This window comes from Rhizophagus irregularis, chromosome 20 (assembly GCF_026210795.1).
Source record: "Rhizophagus irregularis chromosome 20, complete sequence".
Lineage (NCBI taxonomy): Eukaryota > Fungi > Glomeromycota > Glomeromycetes > Glomerales > Glomeraceae > Rhizophagus > Rhizophagus irregularis.
Genome location: NC_089448.1, coordinates 3,509,419 through 3,533,702, shown reverse-complemented (window position 1 = coordinate 3,533,702; position 24,284 = coordinate 3,509,419). Strand labels below are relative to the sequence as shown.

At 26.5% G+C, this 24,284-nt stretch overlaps 7 protein-coding genes across 7 annotated transcripts; 6 read left to right on the top strand and 1 right to left on the bottom strand.

Moving 5' to 3' along the window:
- Positions 1-198: 198 nt before the first annotated feature.
- On the top strand, positions 199-774 carry OCT59_013370 (uncharacterized protein; the record flags this gene model as incomplete). The annotated part of the gene is made up of 1 exon (XM_025325133.1): positions 199-774. The coding sequence occupies one exon, from the start codon at positions 199-201 to the stop codon at positions 772-774; it is 576 nt and encodes a 191-aa protein (XP_025182730.1).
- A 4,292-nt stretch (positions 775-5,066) lies between these two features.
- OCT59_013369 (uncharacterized protein) lies at positions 5,067-6,398 on the top strand (the record flags this gene model as incomplete). The annotated part of the gene is made up of 1 exon (XM_066140760.1): positions 5,067-6,398. One exon carries the CDS (start codon positions 5,067-5,069, stop codon positions 6,396-6,398), a length of 1,332 nt encoding a protein of 443 aa, XP_066001610.1.
- A 1,466-nt stretch (positions 6,399-7,864) lies between these two features.
- Positions 7,865-8,137, top strand: OCT59_013368 (uncharacterized protein; the record flags this gene model as incomplete). The annotated part of the gene is made up of 1 exon (XM_066140759.1): positions 7,865-8,137. The coding sequence occupies one exon, from the start codon at positions 7,865-7,867 to the stop codon at positions 8,135-8,137; it is 273 nt and encodes a 90-aa protein (XP_066001609.1).
- Positions 8,138-8,742: 605 nt separating this feature from the next.
- Positions 8,743-10,783, bottom strand: OCT59_013367 (uncharacterized protein; the record flags this gene model as incomplete). Its single annotated transcript, XM_066140758.1, has 3 exons — positions 8,743-8,754; positions 8,837-9,061; positions 9,311-10,783. 3 exons carry the CDS (start codon positions 10,781-10,783, stop codon positions 8,743-8,745), a joined length of 1,710 nt encoding a protein of 569 aa, XP_066001608.1.
- A 109-nt stretch (positions 10,784-10,892) lies between these two features.
- On the top strand, positions 10,893-11,261 carry OCT59_013366 (uncharacterized protein; the record flags this gene model as incomplete). Its single annotated transcript, XM_066140757.1, has 1 exon — positions 10,893-11,261. The coding sequence occupies one exon, from the start codon at positions 10,893-10,895 to the stop codon at positions 11,259-11,261; it is 369 nt and encodes a 122-aa protein (XP_066001607.1).
- A 471-nt stretch (positions 11,262-11,732) lies between these two features.
- On the top strand, positions 11,733-11,996 carry OCT59_013365 (uncharacterized protein; the record flags this gene model as incomplete). The annotated part of the gene is made up of 1 exon (XM_025325132.2): positions 11,733-11,996. One exon carries the CDS (start codon positions 11,733-11,735, stop codon positions 11,994-11,996), a length of 264 nt encoding a protein of 87 aa, XP_025182727.2.
- Positions 11,997-20,848: 8,852 nt separating this feature from the next.
- Positions 20,849-21,425, top strand: OCT59_013364 (uncharacterized protein; the record flags this gene model as incomplete). Its single annotated transcript, XM_025315467.2, has 3 exons — positions 20,849-20,902; positions 20,971-21,044; positions 21,113-21,425. The coding sequence occupies 3 exons, from the start codon at positions 20,849-20,851 to the stop codon at positions 21,423-21,425; spliced, it is 441 nt and encodes a 146-aa protein (XP_025182725.2).
- Between the last annotated feature and the right edge of the window lie 2,859 nt (positions 21,426-24,284).

The window sequence follows — 24,284 nt, the reverse complement described above, 5'->3', positions numbered from 1 at the left end:
ACCTCTCCTTCAGTTACTAAATATTCAAAATAAATGTTAGCACTTCTTAAAAAAAATTAGAAGGCTTTTTAAATCAGAAGAAGGTCTTTTGATCAATGTCAATGTACCATAATTTGATAATTGAACTTCAAAAAACGGCTTTATCTGCATCTCTTGATTCGGCTTCGTATCATTTTGAGAGCCCAACTTCCTAAGAAAATGAATTATAATAACCTAAGTGGTAATCCGCAGTTACCAACATATTATGTGGATGCACTACCAACATGTAACACATGTAATGGTTGTGTTACTACGCCGTATAGCACTGGACAACGTCATCAATTTATGGGAGCAAATCGTCCATCGAGAACATTAAAATATGTACTTAAAAATGTCTATATACTTTCTCCAGTAGAAATTTCTAACACGAATGACGTTATTCCAGAACAATATGTGCATACGCCAACATGTAATAACTCGCAGTTATACATGTATAACCCACAATATTTTGATCAAGTTAACCAACAGACTTTTCAAAATCCACCACAAGATATCAGGACGACTTCTTTTCCTCAAAGGAATTATTTGAAGACTTTCGATTGTACGTCCATTTCTTCTTCAATTGCGAGTAATTCAATGATGACTAATATTAATTATAACATGGCTAACGCTCCCAACGTTCCAGTCTCGCAATTATGTACTCCAATCACGCCGTATGACGCACAATATACAGTTACTGATCAGCAAAATTTGCAAAATTTCCAAAATCCGTCGCATTATGTTGGAAATACTTAATCTATTTACTTTTTCTCCAAATTATTTGGATTTCATATTTGATAAATATTATAAATATTAAAATTTGTGTTAGTCTCTATTTTTTTATTACTTTTATGATTTTATGATATTACGTAAAATATTCATACTCTACTATTTTCTTTTTATCTATCTCCTATTTATTATCTTACTTGACATCAGCACGGTAGTTCATTATCTTATTTTTATATTTATACAAGCTAACCCCCTTTATAGTCACCCACTGTACAATCACTTTATAATTTATATAAATCTCTCATTATAAAAGCACACCTCATAAAACTAATACCTATTAATACTAGGTAAAGAAACTCCTCTGTAATCGCAATGTTTTATGGTCACGCCTCTTTTTCTTAGAACCAATGTTTAGTAATGATGTATAAAACCATCTCTATGCACTTTTTATTTTTTGGTTCCGAAGAGTTTGACTATAAAGGGGCTGAGCGGCTGACTATACAATATGTAATAAAATATTATATATATATAAAATAAAATTTTACTTTTGTTTTTTAAATTGAAATAAATTGGATTTAATTTTATTCTCTTACATTTTTCTAACGTACCTTATATTTTGAGAAAAAAGTTCAAGAAGTTCGGGAGTTTTGAAACATATTCGAAGTTAACCCGCCAATCAAGTATTCAAAAATCGGTTCAAATTCGATTTATGTTTGGCCAATTTTTTTTATTCTTGATGTTTTTATTATAAAAATTTTTTTTTCAATTGTTTTTTAATATTTTTGATTAAATTCAAATAACAACATTTTGGTTATTAAAATTTTCTTTCTATACTTTATGTCATCAGGATTTTAAACGTATACCGTACATTCAAACAAACTTTGTTTCGTTTTAAAATTGCATCCTTTGGCTGCTATTACGTGATTCATGTCTCAACTAGAATAAATTCGCTCCATTTTTTTGTCATTATTAAAAAAAACGTGATTTAATATAACGGACTAATCATAAATATTTATTAATTATAAAATTTTATTTCTTTGTTCTGTCATAAATGTTTTATCCAATAAATTATCTACTAGTGTAGCGCTAGGTTTTGTTATATAGTACATTGTACAGGTCTTTATTCAGTTATTTTGCTACGTACCTTATATTATTATAACGAGTACGTAGATAAACATGTGACTTTACGTCACTAATCCGCGTTATTCAACAAAGTCTCAAAGAAAAAATCATATTTAATAGATTACTATTGTCATGAGTCATTATACAACACATTGAACAACATAACCGTTATAACGCGTTACATGATACAAAAAAATAATATATAAATAGAGTACCCCTTTTTCCTAAGGATATCTCTACTTTTTTCTCTACTAAGAGTTCCAACAGGGTCCAGGTTAGCATCCGTTGTAAGGTCTACTGACTCCAGAGCAGGAGTTGGTTATGTCGGTCAAAGGCCTTGGTAAAACTTTTTTTTATTTTCGGGATTTTTTCCTCTTTCAAGATATACAAGATATACAAAGTGAAAGAAAAAAGTCGCTACTCGTGGACAGGATAACGGTCTCTCTCAGTCTTATGGAACACTGAAAAGAACATATACTACACTTGTATTGCACTGAAAGAACATATACTACACTTATACTGCACTGAAAAGGACATATATTACACTTAAGTAGTTGCACTTGTAATTTAGTTGCAGTATACTACTATATTTTTTTTGAGTCGCAAATCACGGAAAGCTGATCGTAAAACTTTAAAGAATTGGACGCGTCGTCAAAAGAAAAAACAGGAAGAAATTACCCTTGCCGCCATTATGATCTTGAAAACATCGGGAGACGAAGATATTCCAAGAACACCGCCGGGACTCGTGTCATCACCGTCATAAGAGTAAAAGACAAGAACGGTCACGTGAGATTGAAAAGACTCCACGTAAAATGAATTCACCAAAACCTACCACAGTGAATAACAACGAAGTTTCTTTAACTCCTGGAGTATGCTCTGATTTCACCTAATCTAGAGTTCCTCACATAGTATAGACGAATCACAAGTTTTGCTACATTAAATCTTCTTTTCTGTTTTCTTTCCTCTCCGATTTTCTTCTTCTTTTCTTTTCTCATGACGATAAATGATTTTTTTATTTTAAACTCTTTTTTTTGGAATAAATTTATCTGACCTCATTACCGCCTGGGACGCCTGAGACCCTCGCGCAATTTTCTCTGGAACTCTGATATACGTTAATGCTACGATTGTAGCCAAATGCTCGCAATACATGATTGCAAATAACCCGCAATAACAACAAAATCAATGTAAAAAATTTCAACGAAATTTATAATGGTCCACAATGTATATACTTTATTGTAAGAATGAAACATACCTAATCGTCGTGAATCAGTGAATTACTTATAAATTAAATAATGAACAGTTTTAATATTATTTATTTATATTTTATGTATATTCTTTTGAAGCTTTCTTTCAAAAGAGACGTGAAAGAATGATTACTAATTTCGTGAGTTTATCGATAAATGACTGGGTGACAGTTAAGACTTAAGAAAAGACACCTCTAAAATACACTACGGACTTTTGCCGTTTTCCATCACATGTTAGTATATAATGCCGTAATGCCGTCAAAGGTCAGAGTATATTTCATGTATATGTATTTCAAAATAATTTTATTAAAAAAAAAGCAAAATAAATATTTATTATATTTTATTTTCGTGAGTTTTATAACACGATTATATTTCTCTTTTTGTTTCTTTTTGCGCAAAACCTTCTTATTTTTTTTAAAAAAATCTATTATTTATTTACCTTATTAAATGGTTAAAATTAAAAGTTTTTTATTTGTGAAACGGTATGTAAGAATGGTTTTAATTTTGGCTTAATAAGTTGGCTGTAAGCCACGTGCTGTTAATGAAATTGTGCGAAACGTTTCTTGTGCAACATTGACGCTTTCATGTTTTTTTCTTTAAAAGTCTTTTCTTTACAACCTTTTTTTTCTTTAAAAAAAAAAAGAAAGAAGAAAAAAAGCGAAATAGCTTTCCAAATTTCCTTAACCCCTTAAAATGACGTTTATTTCTGCACAAAATCAATTTCATCCGCCAACTGTCTGCAAAATTTTGTGCTTTCATTGATTCCGTTTGTTTTAATATTGCTTTAAATTTCAAAATAAACAAAATCAAAACAAAAAAATAAACAAAAATAAAAACAAAACCAAAAAAAACAAAAACAGATCCAAAAAAAATTATAAATTAATTGTATATGAATTTTCGGGTTATCGTATTTCCTTTATTATTTTGTTAAATACCCATCTATCTACTATCAGCTATATCTCTTGAATCGCATCATTATATCAGATTATCAGATTATGATCGATAATAATGTTTATAAATAATGAACAAATCGTTATGCATGATAATCTCTTGTACTATTAATATTATATTAGTAATTATTATTAATTTAAATTTATTAAATTTATTTATATAAGTTTATATAAGTTAATTTATTTTATTTAATTATTTACTTATTATATTTCTCTTTATTCTCTTTATCTATTGCTTTCGTTGAACAATAATCTGAAACTCTCTTTTTATTTATTTCATGTTTGTGAAAATATTATTAAATATTTATCCGTTATCAAAATATTTGATAATTATTATAATAGGATTAGTTTTCTTTGATTGTGTTGTAAAAAGTATCTATTAATGATTCTTGCTTATTTTAAATCGGATTGGTTTTTTTTATACTTGCCGGTTACAAATTATTATAAAGTAATATTGTAAATAATAGTTTAACTTGTATCGTGATACATTATAAAATTTCTTATAAATAGACTCGTAAAAAGATCGTAAAAAAAAAAATATTTAGCATAGATTTCTGTCTTTAATATTTAACAAAAGAAAACATAGAACAGCATTTACATCATTTTAATTATATGTCCTTATTATATATATATTATATATCTTAAAAAAGATCATAAAAAAAAAAAATATTTAGCGTAGATTTCTCTATCTTTAATATTTAACAAAAGAAAATATAGAACAGCATTTACATAAATTTTAATTTATCCTTATTATATTTATAATTAATTAATTATATTATATATTTATCTCTTTAATTGGTAATCAACAAATGAATAAATCAGGCGTGATTGTCTCTCTTGCACCATACCATCAAGAAGATCCTCCAACTTTTTGAAGAAATATTAATATCTTATTTGTGAGCGCGTAAAAGTACAGCAAATCAGATTAAGAAACTTCTGAAAGTTACTGTACAATCAAAAAAAAAAAAATTCCCAGAAGAAACTCATCATTCGTCTTCGTGTTATGGCAAACTTTCGAAACTTACTAAATTTCAATGTTTGGGGGATGAGAAGTAAATACAGCTATCCCCCGAATGGTAATAATCCTCTGACACCTCATGTGATTAATACGCCAGCGATTACTCCTAATGGTGTGAACGCGTTAAACCCATCTTGTGGCCGTTCTTGTCCTTTTCCTGGAAATAATCCTTACATTGTGGATAATTCACCTCATGCGGTGAATGATATTTATCAGGGTCAGAAATCCTCTATGATGCGTGATAATCATATTTCGCTTCAACAACAGCAACAAAAACGTTTCTATGAGGTACCTGTAAATTCTGAATACATGGGATTCACTACAAACAACTATTCTCCGAACAACAATAATCCCATAGTACCTAATGTGCCAGCGGTTATTCCTAATATTAATGGACAGATTTTGCCGCCTCAAATAAGTTATCTCGATACTCCGCAAATCTATCCGAATGTTTGCAATAGTGTGAACGCTTTTAACTCATCTTGCAGCAGTTCTTGCCCTCTTCCTGGAACTAATCCTTTCATTGTGGATAATTCACCTCATGCGGCGAATGATATTTATCAAGATCAGAAATCCTCTATGATGCGTGATTATCATATTTTGCTTCAACAACAGCAACAAAAACGCTTCTATGAGGTACCTGTAATTTCTGAATACATGGGTTTCACTCCTACAAACAACTATTCTCCGAACAACAATAATCCCCTAGTACCTCATGTGATTAATGCGCCAGCGGTTACTCCTAATATTAATGGACAGATTTTGCCGCCTCAAATAAGATATCTCGATATTCCACAAACCTCTCCGAATGTTTGCAATGGTGTGAACGCTTTTAACTCATCTTGCGGCAGTTCTTGCCCTCTTCCTGGCAATAATCCTTACATTGTGGATAATTCACCTCATGCGGTGAATGATATTTATCAAGATCAGGAATCTTCTACAATGCGTGATTATCATCATATTTCGCAACAGAAACGAGTCTATGAGCTTCCTGAGTTTCCTGGAAATGTGGGTTTCAATAATCATCAATTTGCACAATCCATGAATATTCCGCAGATTGAACCCAGTAGACAGATTTTAGCATCACAGTATGAAATTTCACAAGAATCTTTAAATAATTACGGAAGTACTGTACAATCCTATGTGCCTGATAACGATTATGTTCGACAATCTTCTGAAACCACTAGCCTGCAAAATTATCAGAATTACTATAGTCCATCGCAACAACAACAACAACAAACAAAAACCTTTGAAGATCCTGTATTCGTTGGGTATGAAATTCCACAAAATAATTGCAACAATTTGAATAGTTTTTAACGTCCTATGTGATCAATGGCAACAAATAGGGTTCTTCGGGAGGTGGTTTTTTTTTTATACTTATATCTAGCATTATGGTAACGTTAGTGTTTATGTCAATTAATGACGACAAATTTCCCTAGAATTAAATTGAAAATGTTTAATTTTTTTATTTTATTTTATTTTACAATGAAGGTAATATTCTGGTTTAAGAACAACTTATTATATAAATCATAGATAAACTAGATAAACGTCTTACCGTCATGAATCTATATATTGTTATATGTAATATCACTATTATTTCATAAATAAAGCCACATTTTTATGTAATAAGAAATATAAAAGGAATTTTTTTTTTAAAAAAAAAAAGAAAGAAAATTGGTGAATAAATTTTTTTTTTTTAATAGTTTTATTAATCGCTATTCGCTATACTGCAAAAAGTAAAAATAACTTATCGAGGACGCAGTTACACAATTATACTAAACTAATGTCTAGTGACTCTAGTCGGACATATTCGGATCTGCTGCAGATAATTTTTCCTTTAAAAAAAAAAAATTTTGTTATATGTCGGATAGACAAATATTTATTTTCGGTTTATAAATAATAATATTTTTTCTCCATTTAGTAATCATAAATTGATAAAAGTTCGGTTAGAATTTTTTTTTCTAAATACCTCGTTATTGTAAGTAGTAATTAATTTCATTTGAATCTTGGCTCCCCAAGCGTATACTGAAACACGTTTTTTTGATTATCAAATTATGGACTATTTCTTAAAATAGTAATATTTTTTTGAGGGATTCTTTTCAGTGCTTAAAATAGAAATTGAATTTTACCGGTCAAGAATCCGAAATGAAAATATTTTACTAAAATTTACCGGCCAAATAAATTTTTTCTTTAAAAATTATTTTATTTACTCTTATTAAAAAAAAAAATTTAAATTCTTCTTTTTAAAAGCATACTCTACTCCAAATTTGTAATGCTCTAGCAAAATCAAATTCAGATAAATCTTTTTTTCTTCCAGACCAACTATTATTCAAAAAATGTAATGTTTCATTATTTAATGAATTTCTCAAATCATTTGAAAATCTTCGTTCACAATCCATAATTTGGCAAAGTATTATAATAGAATTCAATAAATTCTGGAAGTAATTTTACAATCTTTATATTTTTAAGATTTGAATACTATTGCTTTATATCTAAAACACTCTTCATAAATATCATGATCCAAAAATTCTCGTTGAATTTTTTAAGAGTTAATTCTATAATAGGATCTGTATTAAATATTTGAATATTTTTTCGTTGAAAAATTTTCAAACTTCATAAATTTGTTTAATTTTCAAAATTGGATGTTCTAATGTTTATTGATATTTGCGTAAAGTACCTGGAATTAGGGAAATAATTATAAACTGATTTTATAATATATTCAATATGCTTGCAAAAATCTACTTTTTTTCAGCTGAATTGCGAGATAATTTTTAAAAATTATAATGACTGGAATAACAAATTTAAAAGATTTAAATAATAATGATAGAAAGCATTATAAACAAATAAGTATGGAACCACCAATAAAGAATGAAAATTATGAAGTATTTGGAACAATTGTTACAAAAAAGAATTCGAAGATAAAGAAGTTAGATCAAAGAAATATTTCTATAAAATTTGGATTATATAATGTTGATGGATTTTTCGCGATAATAAAAATTAAAATTGGTATAAATGAACGTTTCAATTTTAGTCCAATAACCGAGAAATACAAGTAAATCGAATCGTATCAAGGAATCTATTGTACAGCCTGATATGAATTTAATGGTCACGTAATTCTAGTTTAAATATTGATTGTAAAGTTAATGGGATAATGGAGTTGATGAATATTCTTTCGGCTTATTTGAATATATTTCTGATTTTAACTAAAGATTATTTTAATGTGAACACGTTGTTTAGCAATAAATTTATTAAAAAATGATTATACGTTGATAAATGAGATGTTAAAATGTTTATTTACGCAATTTTAATTTAAATAAATCTTTCAGGCTGTTTATATAACGTATTTGTTATTTGTCACTTGGCAGAATATTATGTTGGCTGATATTTTTCATTACTTTAAGATAGTACCGACCGTATAGCACTGTATTTTTAAATATACGTATCCAAGATTTATACTTGTAAAGCAGATTTGCTTTTTATAAACACTACACATTTCTTTTTGTTATTCAAGAAATACGTAATTTGTTTATTACAACATATCCTCATATCAATTTTAATATAAATATACTTGAGACGAAACTGTCCATAAAAATTACCATTACGTCATTATAGAAAACATTGTAAAAATAACGATATATATATATATAATTTAATTACGCTCTTAATTTTTCTTCTAATAAAAAAAATTATCAATTATTATAATAATATAATGAATTAAGTAAATTCAAATAATAATTAAAATAATTAATAAATACCTTGAAAAAATGCAACTTTAGATCATTAACTTCTATTGTTTTTTTACAAATACAATGATTGTCTTCACAAACTTCCGTTCTTATATATTTTATTTTAATTTCATTTTTCTTTTGTTTAAGGAAAATTGGAGCACAATTATCTTCACTAGAATGTAAACTAATATATTTTGGTATTACTGATTGTGAAGAATGAGGGTTAATATAATTGGGTAAAAGGCAAGAATTCTTAAAATTAAAAGGGAATAATTTATCAAGGATAGAATTTTTACAATTAAAAGGTATTATTTTATATTCATTACAATCAGGATAATTTGAGATAATGAGTGTAGAAAAAGTAAATTCTGGTAATTCAACATAATGATTTTTTTCCAGACTATAAGAAAATATGTATGACCCAATTCCAATACCATTACTCCCTTGATAATTAAAAAAATGATGGCCAATGACAAGAGAAGGGTTAGGTTCTCTTAGTACCGGAATTCCTAAACAAATAGGTTCTTCGATAAATGAATCATAAAAAAGTTTTTTATAATACATTGATTTTGATGCCTCAATTTTATTTTCTATTACTTCAAACCGAATAACAGAATCTGAATTAATGAAATTGAAATTTATATCATAACCAACAACCACCAGTCCGACTTTAAGGTTATATTTAGTATTTCTAGTATATTTTTGAATACAATGGATCATGAGTTGCGGTCTCCTATTTGGTAACAAAAGGATTTGACAACTAAAGAAATCATTTTTTGAATCATCAGTATCAATAACAGTAGCAAAAATATTGCATTCGGCATCATTTTCTAACATATATGTTGGTATATTTGTCAATTCAAAAGTTTTTCTTTTGTTTAGACTGTTTGGACTATAAATATAAGCTATTTGATCACTATAAAGAATTCTTTTAGCTAAACCTTTTAAACCCTCTGAATTATTCTTTCTGAAGATTCTTTTATATAATTCATAAGGTAAAAGTTGAAAAATACTGACAAGATTTTTGTATTCTATACAACCCCAATTTACAAAATCATCTAAAGATTTAACCCAAGCTCTTTCATTAAAATTATCAAGGTTATCACGTTCACCTCCAATAAGTTTAATAAGTTTATTTTTAGAAGACATATCTTCTACAGTTGTAGAACCAATTTTATTTTTTTCTTCAGAAAATTTCACTGATTTTTCTTCCTCTAGAAAATAAGCTTTTCCACCTATCAAAACTTCACTTGAAATAAATTGGCCAAACTTTTCGGCGATGTCTTTAAATTTTTTAAGTTTTTCTTCATGATCCTTAATTTTTATAGCATTTTCAACTTCATCTATAAATTCCTCTGTTGGTTTAAAATAATTTCTTTCAATTTTTAAGGAAATTTTATTAATGTACATACTTCGAAGAATTAATTTCTTTTCGGACCCAGTCATGGTATTTTTCGATTTTCCATATGATAATCCAAATTTTGCATTAATATCATCATTTATAGTTGATTCTGTTATCTGTTTATTATATTCACTTTGAGTAACTTCGCTTTTTTCTATTCCCATTCCTTCTCCTTTACGTACTTTAAAATCCCTCACATCAAGTATAAAGGCTTTTCCTTTGGCTATATCAATTTCACCATCAGAATTTATTTTACGTCCGTACTCTAGTTGAAATTTATCTTTCAAAATTTTCAAATCGTAATCAAGGGATGGATTTTTTACTAAATATAAAATTTTATCATCCTCAATTGTTTTTATAATTTGGCTTAAAAGAAATTTCCTTTCATCTCTCTCTTGTATTCTAGATGTACCATCTGAAAATAATAATGTATCATTCATTAACGTAACTTTTTCAAGTTCTTGACGAATACTTGATAAATTCTCATCAAGCTTTAAACGAACTAATCCAGAATCCAAACCACCCTTTCGGACTTTAATTTCAACATTTTTAAAGGTCAAAGTCTTGTTCATTTTATTAAAATATGCACTTTTTCTCAAAAAAAAATATTAAAGCTTACAAAACTCGCGCACAATGTATAAATAGATGATCATTTCCCAATTAAAAAAAATGGGGCGTTAAATGCATAACATCGTACGCATTAACTATTCTGTGGTATGCGAAAAATGGATGCATGATATTCGTTATGGTCCTAACAATGAAGTCATTGACGAAGTCGTTGAGGAAGAACTTGCTTTTTCTTCAAGTCACGTGACACCACCGAAAAAAAAAATAAGAATAAAAAAGAAGAAAGGAAATAAGATGGTTCAATCTACTAGTACGGATAAGGAAACTTTAGATTCCACTGAAGAACCAATGAGAATTGATGATGAAATTTCAGAAATCAATAGATTATCAAATTACACAATCGGATGCACAAACGCCTATACCGCAGACAGCGCATTCGGCACAAAATTTAACCGTTCAAAAATCTTCGAAAAAAATAATTAAAAAAAATGAGGTTCTTCCATTATTACAGGTCATACTCCTACCGGTGATGGTACATCGCGAGTCAAGTCAGAGACATTTTGGTGTATGATGTCCCGGTATCCTGGATAGCAGAGAAGCTTTTAGTTGAATTTACTCTATGGGGAAAACTATTTCATTTCAATCCAAACGACAAAAAAAATACCAAACTGTTCCGTTTTTCCCAGTTCGAAGTCAATGAAAATCCTGCTGGACAACAGATTTAGGGGGATACCAGTAAGATGGTTCCAGCAAGGTGGACTCAAAGAAAGAAAACAACGTGAGAAGTTCCAAGCTATGATTCGTAAGATACCAGATTCGATGACGTTAGCAACCTTATGGAAAAAAAGTCACCACATTCATTCCTTGCAAATATTAAAGGATTGAAAAGTTTTAAAGTATTCAAACTGCACAAAGAGATCGTAATCTTATTGATTATTTCGAAAAGTGGAAGATATGCAAACCGCATTAAATAATCAATTTGATTGGGAGCTGCAGCACCTGTCTTGGAATTCTTGGAATCGACATGATCCTCCGAAGCAAACTAATAAAACTAATATGTCACGTGGTGGTAACGCTACAAGACAAAAAATTTTTCAAGAAGTCAATCGACCAAGAAACAAAAGGATCACAAAAAGGATTCTAAGAAGAAACCGTAAGAAATCCAAGAGGCCTCAGTCGCAAGATAAGAAGAAGGATAAGTCTCGTAAAGCCCTATAAAAAAATTGGATACGTTTTTTATAAAGTTTTTATACGATTTTTTTCCTTAGAAATAACGTATCATAATAGGATACGGAAAAATGCACAATTCCGTATCACTAAAAATATGGTTTGGATACGGAATTTGCACGGAATTCATATGGAATTTACATGATTTGATCACTGATTTTATCACGAAATTTATACGATTTGGTCACTGAATTTACTATTTGTATTACAGTTTACTATAATTATATTTACATAAATCTAATTTTACTTTATTAAATTAAATAAAAAAAAAAATAAACAAAATACAAATACATTATGAAAATTCCCTCCTTATTAAAACCACCTATTGCAACCAAAATTATCTATAAGTTCAGGTTCATTTGGAGTCAAACAACCTAAAAAACCCCCCCCTCTCCTTCATATAGTATCTGCAATCGTCCAAGTCACCAAAGGTCAGCATTCCTACAAAAAAAGAAAGAGAACTCCAGAATGTCTGACCTACATAAATAAAAAGAATTATGAAGCATCTGATGAAAAAGAAACCAAAACAACAAAATAAATCCAAAACTGACCTAAGACTCTGAAGCAACAAAACTGAAACAACCTACAAAAAGAAAAGAATCTGAACCCAACTTACAAAAAAAAAAAAAAAAGAAATTTGAACTGACCTAAAAAAAGAAAAAAATCCTGAACAATCCTACAAAAAAGAAAGGAAAGGACTCCCAAACTGATCTACAAAAAAGAAAAAAGAAACTGAATCTTCTCACAAAAAAAAATCTGCTGGCCTATGAATAAAAAAAGGGATAAATATAAATAAAAAAAGAAAGTGGAATAAAGAATAAATAAAAAATATCTTTTTAAAAAGAGGGTAACAAAGTTAGGAAAGTTAAAAAAAATTTTTTTTTTAAAGGGAGGACGTCAAAGTTAGAAAAATAAAAAATTTTTTATAAAGAGGAAATAGAAATAGAAAGAAGAAAATTTTTTTTAAAAAAAAAGAAGGGTGGGAATAAAAGAATAAAATCAAAAAAAATTTTTTTTTAAAGGAGAGTGATGAAAAAAAATTTTTAAAGTGAGGTACGAAAAAAAAATATTTTTTTTTAAAAGGAGGGTGACGAAAAAAGAAGAAAAATTTAGAAAAAATAACAAAAATAAGACAAGAGAAAAGAGAAGGAAGGGAAAGACAGAAAGGAAGATCGGAAGATCAAACTCATCAAAGGGTTTATATAAAAAACAAAAAACGTATCATAACAAAACAATAAACAATCACGTGATCTCGTGTTATGATACGAGATTTTTGTAAAATTATTTTCTAAAAATATTAAGTTTAAAAATTCCGTATACATTCTGTATGATTAATTTTTTCCGTATACATTAGTTTTTTAAAAAAATGTTCAAAAATGAATTGCTTATTAAATATACGGAATTTGTATACGGAATCTATAGAAACGTACATAAAATGTATACAAAACGTATCCTTTCCGTATACATATTTCTTATAGGGAAGCATCACGATCAAAGATCTTACTTTATTGATTTAATTAAAAAAAGAACAAAAAACTTCCAATTAACTGTTCTACGAGACTCCAGATAGTTTTCCAACCAATAACATCTTTCGCCTAATTAGCACCCAACTGCCAATAACCCAGCATGTTTCCACACAAAAAAAAAATTAATAAATTAATAAGATAATACAAATATTCGAAAACCTAAACTAAAAAAGATAAAAAACCTCTAAGAGGAAAAATCTAAACTAGTTTACGCAAAGTTTCTGGTATAAAGATATGTGGTTAAATATATGTCGCACCTATCACCTTTGGTCAATTGGTTAGCATTCCAAAATTGGCCGATAACGTATTTGAAATATCAGTATAATAAACACGTGAATTCAAAAAATTTATATATTTTAACATCCAAAAACTCAAAAAACTGCTCTTTTAACTTCTATTATTAGCTCAGGCTCTTTTATAATCTTTTCATTTTGATAACCAACATCTATTTACCGGAAATTTCAATCATGTCGTTCTGAAGATTAGCATATGTAGTACTTAAACCATTCCTATAGTAATTTCCGGTATGAATGATGTTATTTCGACACAATAAGTGTCTACACCGTCGTATGATAATTTATACATGTGTAATCCACAAAGTATTGACCATACTTTTCTTAATCTGCTACAAAATATTAGGAATGTTCTTATTCCTCAAGAAAATCCTTTATGACTGTCAATTGTGCACCTATTCCTTCAATTGCGAATACTTCAATGAGGGCACATGAAAATTACGATATGGCTAATGCAGCTTCGCAATTACACACTGCAATCCTGCCGTATGACACACGGTATATATTGACCAGTCTAATCATGTAAACAGAATTCCGAATTCATCGCATTATACCAGAATTCCTTCTCCAAATAATTAGAGTTTCAAGATAAATATTAGAGTTAAATTCTGCGTTGGGTTTATCAAACGTTCACGCTGATTACAGATTCGATAAGACCAGTCTTTCTATAATAATCGCTAATTTATTAAATTTAAAATTTACTATAAGATTTCATTATTTATTTGCTAATTATATATCTATTTTTTAATATCACTATCTATTTTTTATTATCTTTACCATATTGCACATCTATATTTTACTTACTTTATCTTACATATGGTAATTATGGTATTGTAGTTCTTCAAGTAGGATTCCTCTTAGAAGATTAAAACTAAACGGTATCTTATTCCTTTTATATTTATCGTTATACATTGAATAAATTATTATGATTTTATTTTTAAATTGAAACAAGGGTTTCGGCAGTTGACAGTGTATTTAATTTTATTTTTTACATTCTTCTAACGTAACTAACGTGACTTATATTCTAAGCATTTTTTCAGTAATTGTTCCTGAAAATGTTTTTAAAGTTATTTTTAATATACGATTGTATTAAAGGGTCGTGTGATTTATAATAAGCTATGCAAAGAAACATTTGCCTATGCACAGACAGCACAGTTATAAAATCTATTACTAATACATTCCTTCTGGGAGAGGTAAAAAATTTAAATTTTAAAGAAATATTTGATATATAAAATTAGATTTTTTCCCAGCTATCTTTCCTATATTCGAAGTTTACGTACAGTATATTTGATTGTCATAAGTTGCGCATTAAGTTGCGCCAAGAACTTATCAGGTTGTCTGTTTTCGGCAAATTGAAAATAAACACGTGACATTCTGCACTTCTTTAGCCACATTAACTTAAAAGGTTTTTAGAATTACAAGACTACTTGTTGCAGTACGCATATTTTCTTATATAATTAAAAAAATGGTGTTTGTGACTAACGTTTAGATTAGCCTGTATAAATTGCTGATGTACTGTACATCTAATCATTCATCTAATCCAATTCCGGTTAATGAAATTTTAATCGGAATTTTTTTTTTCGATTTTTTTTCCAACAAATCTAAATTTTTTCAGTCCCCCCCTTTTTTAATTTTCATTTTTTTTTTCTTGAACCAATCTTTTACTTTTGGTTCTTTCTTTTTTTCAAATTTCGTCATTTCTCTTTCGAAACGCCTTTTTCTTTTCCTTTTTTTTCTTTTTTAAAAATTTTTCGTTTTTTTTCCTGTTTTTTTATTCTTTCTCCCATTTAGATTTGATTTTTTTTCAAAAACCGAAAAATTATTATTATTTTTTTTTTATTAAATAATCCTATTGTTTCACTTATATTATTTTTTTTTGATCTTTTTTTTTCTTTTTCTTTCGAAAATTTTTTTATTTTTTCTTTCCTTTTCCTTTTCGGTTTCTTTTTTCAACCCGATTTTTCTCTTTATCCCTCCCCACAAATTTTTTTTTCATTTTTATTTTTTTGAATTTTTTTTTATTTCTTTTTTTTCCGGTTGGCTTTTTTTCCAATCCGAAATTTTTTTTCCCCTTTTCCTTTTTCGGTTTGGCTTTTTTTTTCAAACCGAATTTTCTTTTCCCGAATACATTCTTTCACCATTTAGATTTGGATCGATACGTCAATTGCCTTTTTTCCCGATTCTTACTATTAATAATATTATTATTTTTAGGCTGTATCAAGCTCAATAATAGACTAACATAATTATTTATTTATTTTGTAACAATGGATCGTTATAATTAATATTTCTGGGGAATCGTTTTTTTCATGTAAATAGATCGTTATAATTAGATTTTCTGAGAATTTTTTTTTTCATATTTAGATTGCTATAATGAATTTCTTTGAGATATGAGATATGGTAACAATATATATGTATTTTTTTTCAACAGAGGATGTAATTTTTTTTAATGCTACAATGGGATTTTTTTAAGATAAAAAAAAAACGATTTATTTGTAACAATGTAACAATAAATTACTATACAAAATTTTCTTTGTAATGAATTTGTAAATACTGTATATAAATAAATCATAAATTTCACAGTACTGCAACATTTGTTTCGTGTGATAAGTAAAATTTGCATTTAATAGTAATATTTCATATACTATATAACACTCGCACACAATTCATTGTTATTTGTATAATCATATAAATTGTGTAATTTATTACATTTATTTCCTACTAATACCATCATAATAATAGTAAAAAAACTAGACCTATTCACACTGCATGGCAAATAAAATACTATAAGTGTCCCCGCAGTAACGCGACGGGTTACGCCGGTTACGCCTAGTATAGTTTAAGATAAATAATAAAATAAAAAGGTTACTGTATTTAGTTAACAAAAAGAAAATGTCGTTTTTAAAAAGTATAGAGATTTCCTTATACATAAGTATAACCACGCATAAAAAATTTTTTATGTCGAAAGTTGATCATTGCTCAATTAACTTTTCACAATAAAAAGAATTTTTTTTTTTATGCAAGAGGCGAAATTTGCGTACAGCCATGCATATTTATTTATGTGTTACAAAATAAAAAGCTCAATTAACACTCCAAAATAAAAAAATTTCAGCCAAAACCATGCATATTTAACGTGACAAAAAAAAAAAATATATATTATATAATCGCAAATGGACGATATAAAAAAATAATTTTTTGGTAATAAATTTATATATTTATAGGCGATTACCAAATGGATGACATTACAGTAAAAATTAACGATGATGCCGATAAAATCGAATTCGATAATAAAATTGATGTTGATAAAATAGATATTGATAAAATCAATATTGATGAAAATGATGTTGATAAAATATTCACCTTCGATGATGGACAACATAACAGTAAACCTATTACTATGATAGAAATATCACCAAATGAAAACTACCTTATTACTTATAGTAAAGAAGATCGTTCAATTGCCGGTTGGAATGTTGAAGATATGGATAAGGTTCAACTTAAATTTCATCAAACTGTTAGAATTAATGAGGATAAAATCCATAGTTTATGTGTTTCTGATGATAAGGAACTTGTTTATAATAATGATGGAAAAAGTTATGGTAAGTAATAATTATTTGATTATGTAATTATTAAGTTATCTGTTGTAGTAATTGATATTTATTGTAATATTTTTTTAGTAATTGATATGAATAATACAAATAAGAAAATCGCACTAAATTTAGATACAGAAGTTGCTAATCCAAAGTATTGTCATTGTACCTTTAATTTAAAACGTGAATTTATTTTATATAATGTATTTTACGTTCATAATGTTCTTGGAAATCATAAAATTATTTGGATTTATTCCACACAAATTAAAAATAATAAATGGGAATGTAAGAGATTTTACAGGATGCCTGAAGATTATGAATTAATTAGTATATCAAAATATGATAATGTTTACCTGTTTTCAAATGATTACATTTATGAATGGAATATTAATACTGAGAAAAGTGTAAAAATATTTGGTAATAATAAGGATAAGAATAAGGTAATAAATATTATAAAATTATTTTCAAACCAATTGTTAAATTATAATAAATATGTTAAATACTATTTATTTTTTAGTTTGAAACAAAAAATATCGGAATATTCAGTGAGCAAACTAATACATCAGGTAGTAGTAGTACAAGTGGATCATCAACTAATAAAACTGTCAAAAAAGGCCTCAGTAATGAAAAGTTTATTTTTCTAAGAATCAATGATAAAATCATTATTTATTCAATAGAATTGGGAATTCCTATTGCTTCTTTGGATATAAATGATGGTAACCATTTTTAAAAAATTTTACTTATACTTTAATTATTACTCATATTATATCAATATTTTTTTATTTAGATATTCAACTATATAATTTTATGAATCATACTGGTTTATTTCTTTTACCTTCTTTATTCTGTACACCAGATAAAGGAATCAAATATTGCTGGAACAATAAATACAAAAGTAGTTATAATCAAACTTTATTTGATGAACCAACTACTGGACAAACAAAGTTTGGAATTCTAAATAGACGTGATTGGAAATCAAAATTTGACGAAAAGATGACAAAAGCAAACTTTTCATATGAATATTCTGATGAATTAAATAAAGAAAACAATAAAATTACTGAATGTGATGATGATGATAAAATCAGCAAGAAATTTAACAAACACTTAAATGTTCATTCATTTAATTTATATATGGATACTGTGTCTACATTGTTTCAAAAAGCCATAACAAATGATGATAGTGAAAAAATTGAAAAAGAAAAAGAATCAACTAAATCAACTAAAAATTTAATTAAATGGAAAATACGTGTTGGTCACGGTGAAATTAAACTGAAAGTTCTCAAAAAAATTAATACTGAATGGGAATCAATTAGCACGAGAACTGAAAATTATCCTTATAAGTCTAAATATCCCTACATTAATCATAAATTAATTGTGAACTCATTATTTAGTAATAATGATATTGTTATATTAACAACATTTGGTATTCTTATTTATACTTTTAGTGAAAATAACAAAACTAGCGAAAATAACAAATCTAGTGAAAATAACAAATCTAGTGAAAATTACAAATCTAGTGAAAATAGCAAATCTAGTGAAAATAACAAATCTAGTGAAAACGACAAATCTAGTGAAAATAACAAATATACTATTTCTTTAAACTATTTTTATTTTATGAAAATCGATAATTATAGTTATAAATATGACAAAATATTTCAACATTACAAAAGAATATTTTCAAAATCTACTTTACCATTACCAAATTATGATAGTTTTAGATTAAATGGATGGGTGTCAGATATAAAGAATAATAAGTCAAGTCTTTTGAAATATGGAGTTAAATTATTAGAATTTGCAATTCAAGAACATAAGTTAAAATTAATTGATGACATTTATAAAAAATGTATGACTTATTTTAAAGAGGATATAATGAACAATAAGTCATTTTTAAGCATTATCACTTCTGCAATGCCATTACTAGATAAATATTATCCAGAATATATTCTAAGATATTCATTAGAAACGAATATGATCATGGATTCTTCTTTTTATTGTATAGAACATCGGAATAAAAATTTACATCTTTATTCTTTTTTTCAATCTCCTCAAATAACTAATTTATCTCAGTCTCTTTTATGGACAAAATACTATTATAACTTTTATAGAGCAATTTATTATAGAAAGTTATTATTGTTAATTATATGTGTTATTGAAGCTTTAATAATTCTTATAACTTTACCCCTTTATTTGATTACATTTTATATTTTATCAAAATACAATTTTATTAATAATATTTACATTATAGATACATTTACTTCTATTTATTTCTATACTTTTAAAGATTTTAAAAGAAAGACAACAACAACACTAACAATTACTTTTATGATTCCTTATATTAATTTTGTTAATTATCCAAAAGATTATAATTGGTTTTTAGAATTAATTAGACCTCAACCTAGTTCATTTACTGAAACAATGAATAGAAATATCTATAAAAATTGGAATGGAGAAGCATTAATTAATTTTAAATGGAATGCTTATGGAAAATATTATTATGCAATGATTTGGATTTTCTTTATGGCTTTACTTGGATGTTTTACTGCTGCAGCAACAATTCCTCAGAAATATATCAATGAAGAAGTTAGACAACAACTTTTTATTGCCTCAATCATACTCGGATTTATTCATCTGATTTTTGAAATTCGTCAATTTTTATATAATATTATTAAGTGGTTCTATAATTTTTGGAATATTTTTGGTAAATATAAATGTTTAATTTATTTATTTTATTTATGATATCACAATTAATTATACAATATTTTGATATTGCAGATATAATTGCTTATGTGCTTTCTATTTACACTTCTATTTATTGGCTTCAAACAAATGATAAGAACAACAATTATCTAATTCAGTTGCTTTCTTTCTCATGCTTATTTTTGGATATAAAATTTTTGTTATTTTTTAGAGCTTTTGAATATTTTGGAGTATATTTTGCAATTATTATTAGTGTTGGAAAAAAGATTTCTTCTTTTTTAATAGTCTTATTCATTATTATAATAAGTTTTGCACATGCATTTTATATTTTATTATCACCAAGATCCGAATTTTCACTTGAACAACCTACAAATAACGATGATCCAAATAATCCTTGGAATTTAGCTTCTAGTTATAATCAAATAATTGATAATGATAGAAATATAAACTCCAATCCATCTATGATTCAAACACCCGATAAAAATACAAATATGTTTATAGATATTAGAACTTCTCTTTTTGCAATGTATTTATTTTTAGCAGGTATGTTTAAATTTTCATAATTATATAAATAAAATAAATATTTCTAATATTTTTAAGCAATTTTCTTATCAATAGGTGATTCAAGTGCATTATCCAATTGGGCATATATAGATAATCCATCAATTGCAGTATTGATTTTTTTATTTTCCCTCTTAATTGTTGTATATCTTATGAACTTGTTAATTGGATTACTTAATATGGCAATTGAAGAAGATAATAACAGAGTTTCATATTTGATACAGAAGGCAGAAGTAAATAATATTAATATTAATCATTCCATTTCTGTAAATATACTAAATATCAATTTTATTTTTTAAAGATTTTGGCTGAGATTGAGTTATTTTACCTATTTCCATTTCAGAGACGTTGGCAATCATGGTTTCCTGAAGTAATGTATGTATTTTACTTTTAAAATAATTTAATTTTATGATTTTATTAATTATTCAAATTTACTTTTCAAGACATTATTATGCCGATGTTGACAAGACTCGAAGAGAAGTTGAAAGATTTATTAAAAATGGTGAATGGGATACTAAGGAATTCACAGAGATGCGAGAAAAGTTATTAAAAGAACTTCAAATTAATCATAATCCTATTGACAATGAGGTAATATTGAAGAAATTAGAAGAATTAGATGATAAGAAATTAGATAATTTACCATTAGAAAAATTAGAAAAATCTTATTATGAAAAATTAGATAAGTTAGAGAAATCAGAGAAATTAGGGAAATTAGAGAAATTAGAGAAATTGTTGAAAGAAATGTGTGCAAAATAATTTTAATATTATGTCTAGTTTTATAATTTGATCACTGGAATTATGAGCCAGTTTGTAATCAGTTATAAGAAAATTAATAATAAATTGAATAAATATATTTTATGTTTTCTCTTCTAATCACATAAATTTCCTAATTATTATTCGTTTGTTTTTTTTAAAAAAAAAGATTGACAAAATTAACATGATATGAAAATAAGTAAAGAAAATGACATGGAAAGTGAAAACACATTTAGTTATTATACTGTCAGTTAATATCCTTTTCAAATTATCTAGAATGTTTAAAAAAACGTTGAATAATTTTACTACAGTACCCCGCTTAAATATATATACCATACAAATGATACAATCCATACAGTCACAATATCACCGGTTTCAAGAAGCTGTCAAAAAAATATTTGTCAAATAATATTAATATTAAACCTAGTCATTAGACAAATTTTTTTTTACGGGATATCATATCAATGGTTTGGTAATAATAAAATATGTTGAATTTTGTACTATAAAAAGTGAGATAATAGGACGATTAGGCGTGCAATACTCAAAATTCGAAATCTTTTGATTTGGCCAGAATAAGCATAATTTCAGCCAAAATTAAAAATGTGTAAACTCAACCATTTTTTTTTATAATATAACGCTTTTTCATTTGTTTTAATTAAATTGGATTGAGTAGAAAATAACAAAAAATAATTTATCGTAGAGTAAAAAAAACGGACAAAACTTTTTCCTAAAAAATCACGTGATTGAATTAATATTGACTTTTGATTGGACATAAATAAATCATGTGATTATACTTCTCTGTAATTCTGGCTGAAATTATTAATTTTAGCTAGAATTAAGATTCTTATTTTAACTATTGATATTGACTAGAATTAAGCTTATATTCCAGCCAAAATTATAATGACTGACCAGAATTATATGTTTCAAATCTGAAAATTATATATAAAATACCTGAATTTTACAGGTTAATAACTTTTGATCTAGATAATCAAATAGGATAATCCTAACGTCATTTTGTAGCCCCAATCAGTATTTATCAAATTACGTTGAAATATTTTAAATATATTTACTCAAAAAATTTTTATTAAATTTTTAATTTATTTTAAAATTTATTTTATGAATTGTTGTGTCCCAAACCGTACTCTTTAATATTGTATGTATTACAATTTTTTTTTGTATTTTTAAAATAAAGTGACCCATAAACTAATAGGTAAACGACACTTACAATGTATACTCTTTTTTTGTTGTGAAACTTTCCCGCGAATTTAAAATCTTAGATTTAGATTATTGGATTTTTGAATAAGAATAATGAATCCTAAATCTAAGAGTATAACGCCCACTCTCCTTATGAATCGATGAATTTTATATATTTTTTTCATATAGATCATAAAAAAAAAAGAGTATTGCTAAATATCACCTCTGGTGATTGTCACCTTACCAGAATTAGGGTAGAATTTTGGGCAGAATTAAAAATGGCATGAAATTCTGCCCGTTAATATTTGCTAATGCTGGTGCGGTGAGATTTAGCAATACCCAAAAAAATATTTCACATGTTACACAAAATTTCAGATGATGTGGCTGAAATGTTCACGTTAATAAATAAAATCAATGCTTCTAAAAAAAATTTTCAAAATAGATTTTTTTCCCCATGTTAAATTGCAACTTATTATCAAAATTATCGAAAAAAAACTGAAATAAAAAAAATTTAGATATATCCACTCTCATCATATTTTTTTAGAAAACTTTAACTTAATAAAGAAACTTCTTACATTAATTAAAATATTCTAAAAAGATCAAAAATATTTTCTCATATCGATTAAATCCGATTATCACTCATCTTATTGTAGTATAAAAACTTGATTTATTTTAAAAGAATTGTAGGACAATGCGCAGGAAATACAAAATATATCATGTTGAGTTGCTTTCTTGATTGGATCTGCTTTGACTAAAATAGGAAATTAGGAATCTTATTTCTTAGAATAGCCAATCTGTTTAAATAAAGATTAGGATTTCTACTCCATTTGGATCATAAATAAATAAAAAAAATTTTTTTGCATATATTGTGTATCAAGAATCGAAATTTTTTGTTTGTATAAATAAAATTATCTGATAATTTTTTTGGAAAAATCATCTTGTCGTTTTCACACATGGCAGTGCTTCGATTGTAAAAAAAAATACTAAGCATGAGGTGAAAGTATTTTTTTTCCTTTCTTTCATACAACAAACTTGCTTTTTTACTTGTATTATGAGTTTGACCCATCTTAAGAATTATTACTTTTTTTTCGAATTTTTTTTTTAATAACATCTTTTTTTTTTGTATGATATTATATAATTTTATTTTTCATGATAAATAACAGGAAAAAAAAATTTTCTTATTTCGTAAATGTAAATAAAATATTACTGATGAAAAAATTTTTTTATAAAATTTTCTGTAAATCTTTAATACAATGTGAGTTTTTACAATTATAAACAATTTTTTACTGTATATTGTAAACATTTATTGTTCCAAAATGTTTTGGCTATTTACAGTTTTACATACATACAAAATTTATAAAGTTTATTATTTTTATTATTCTAGATAAACAAGACATTAAAAAGCACCAAAGTCTGGTATTTTTAATAAAAAAAAAGTCTTCTATATTTTTTATTTTTTGATTAAAATTGTTACTTTTTATTTTTATTTTTTGATTAATCTATATAACAATGTCACATTTAACTACCTTCTGTATAAATAATTTTGAATTGTGTAATGCATTGCATTTGCCGTTTGCGCCTGACCTATAGATTTTTGTTCTCTATTCTTATGGTTAAAGTGACTTTGATCGGTAAATTTATAGCATAAATGTCAATTATCTATTTTTC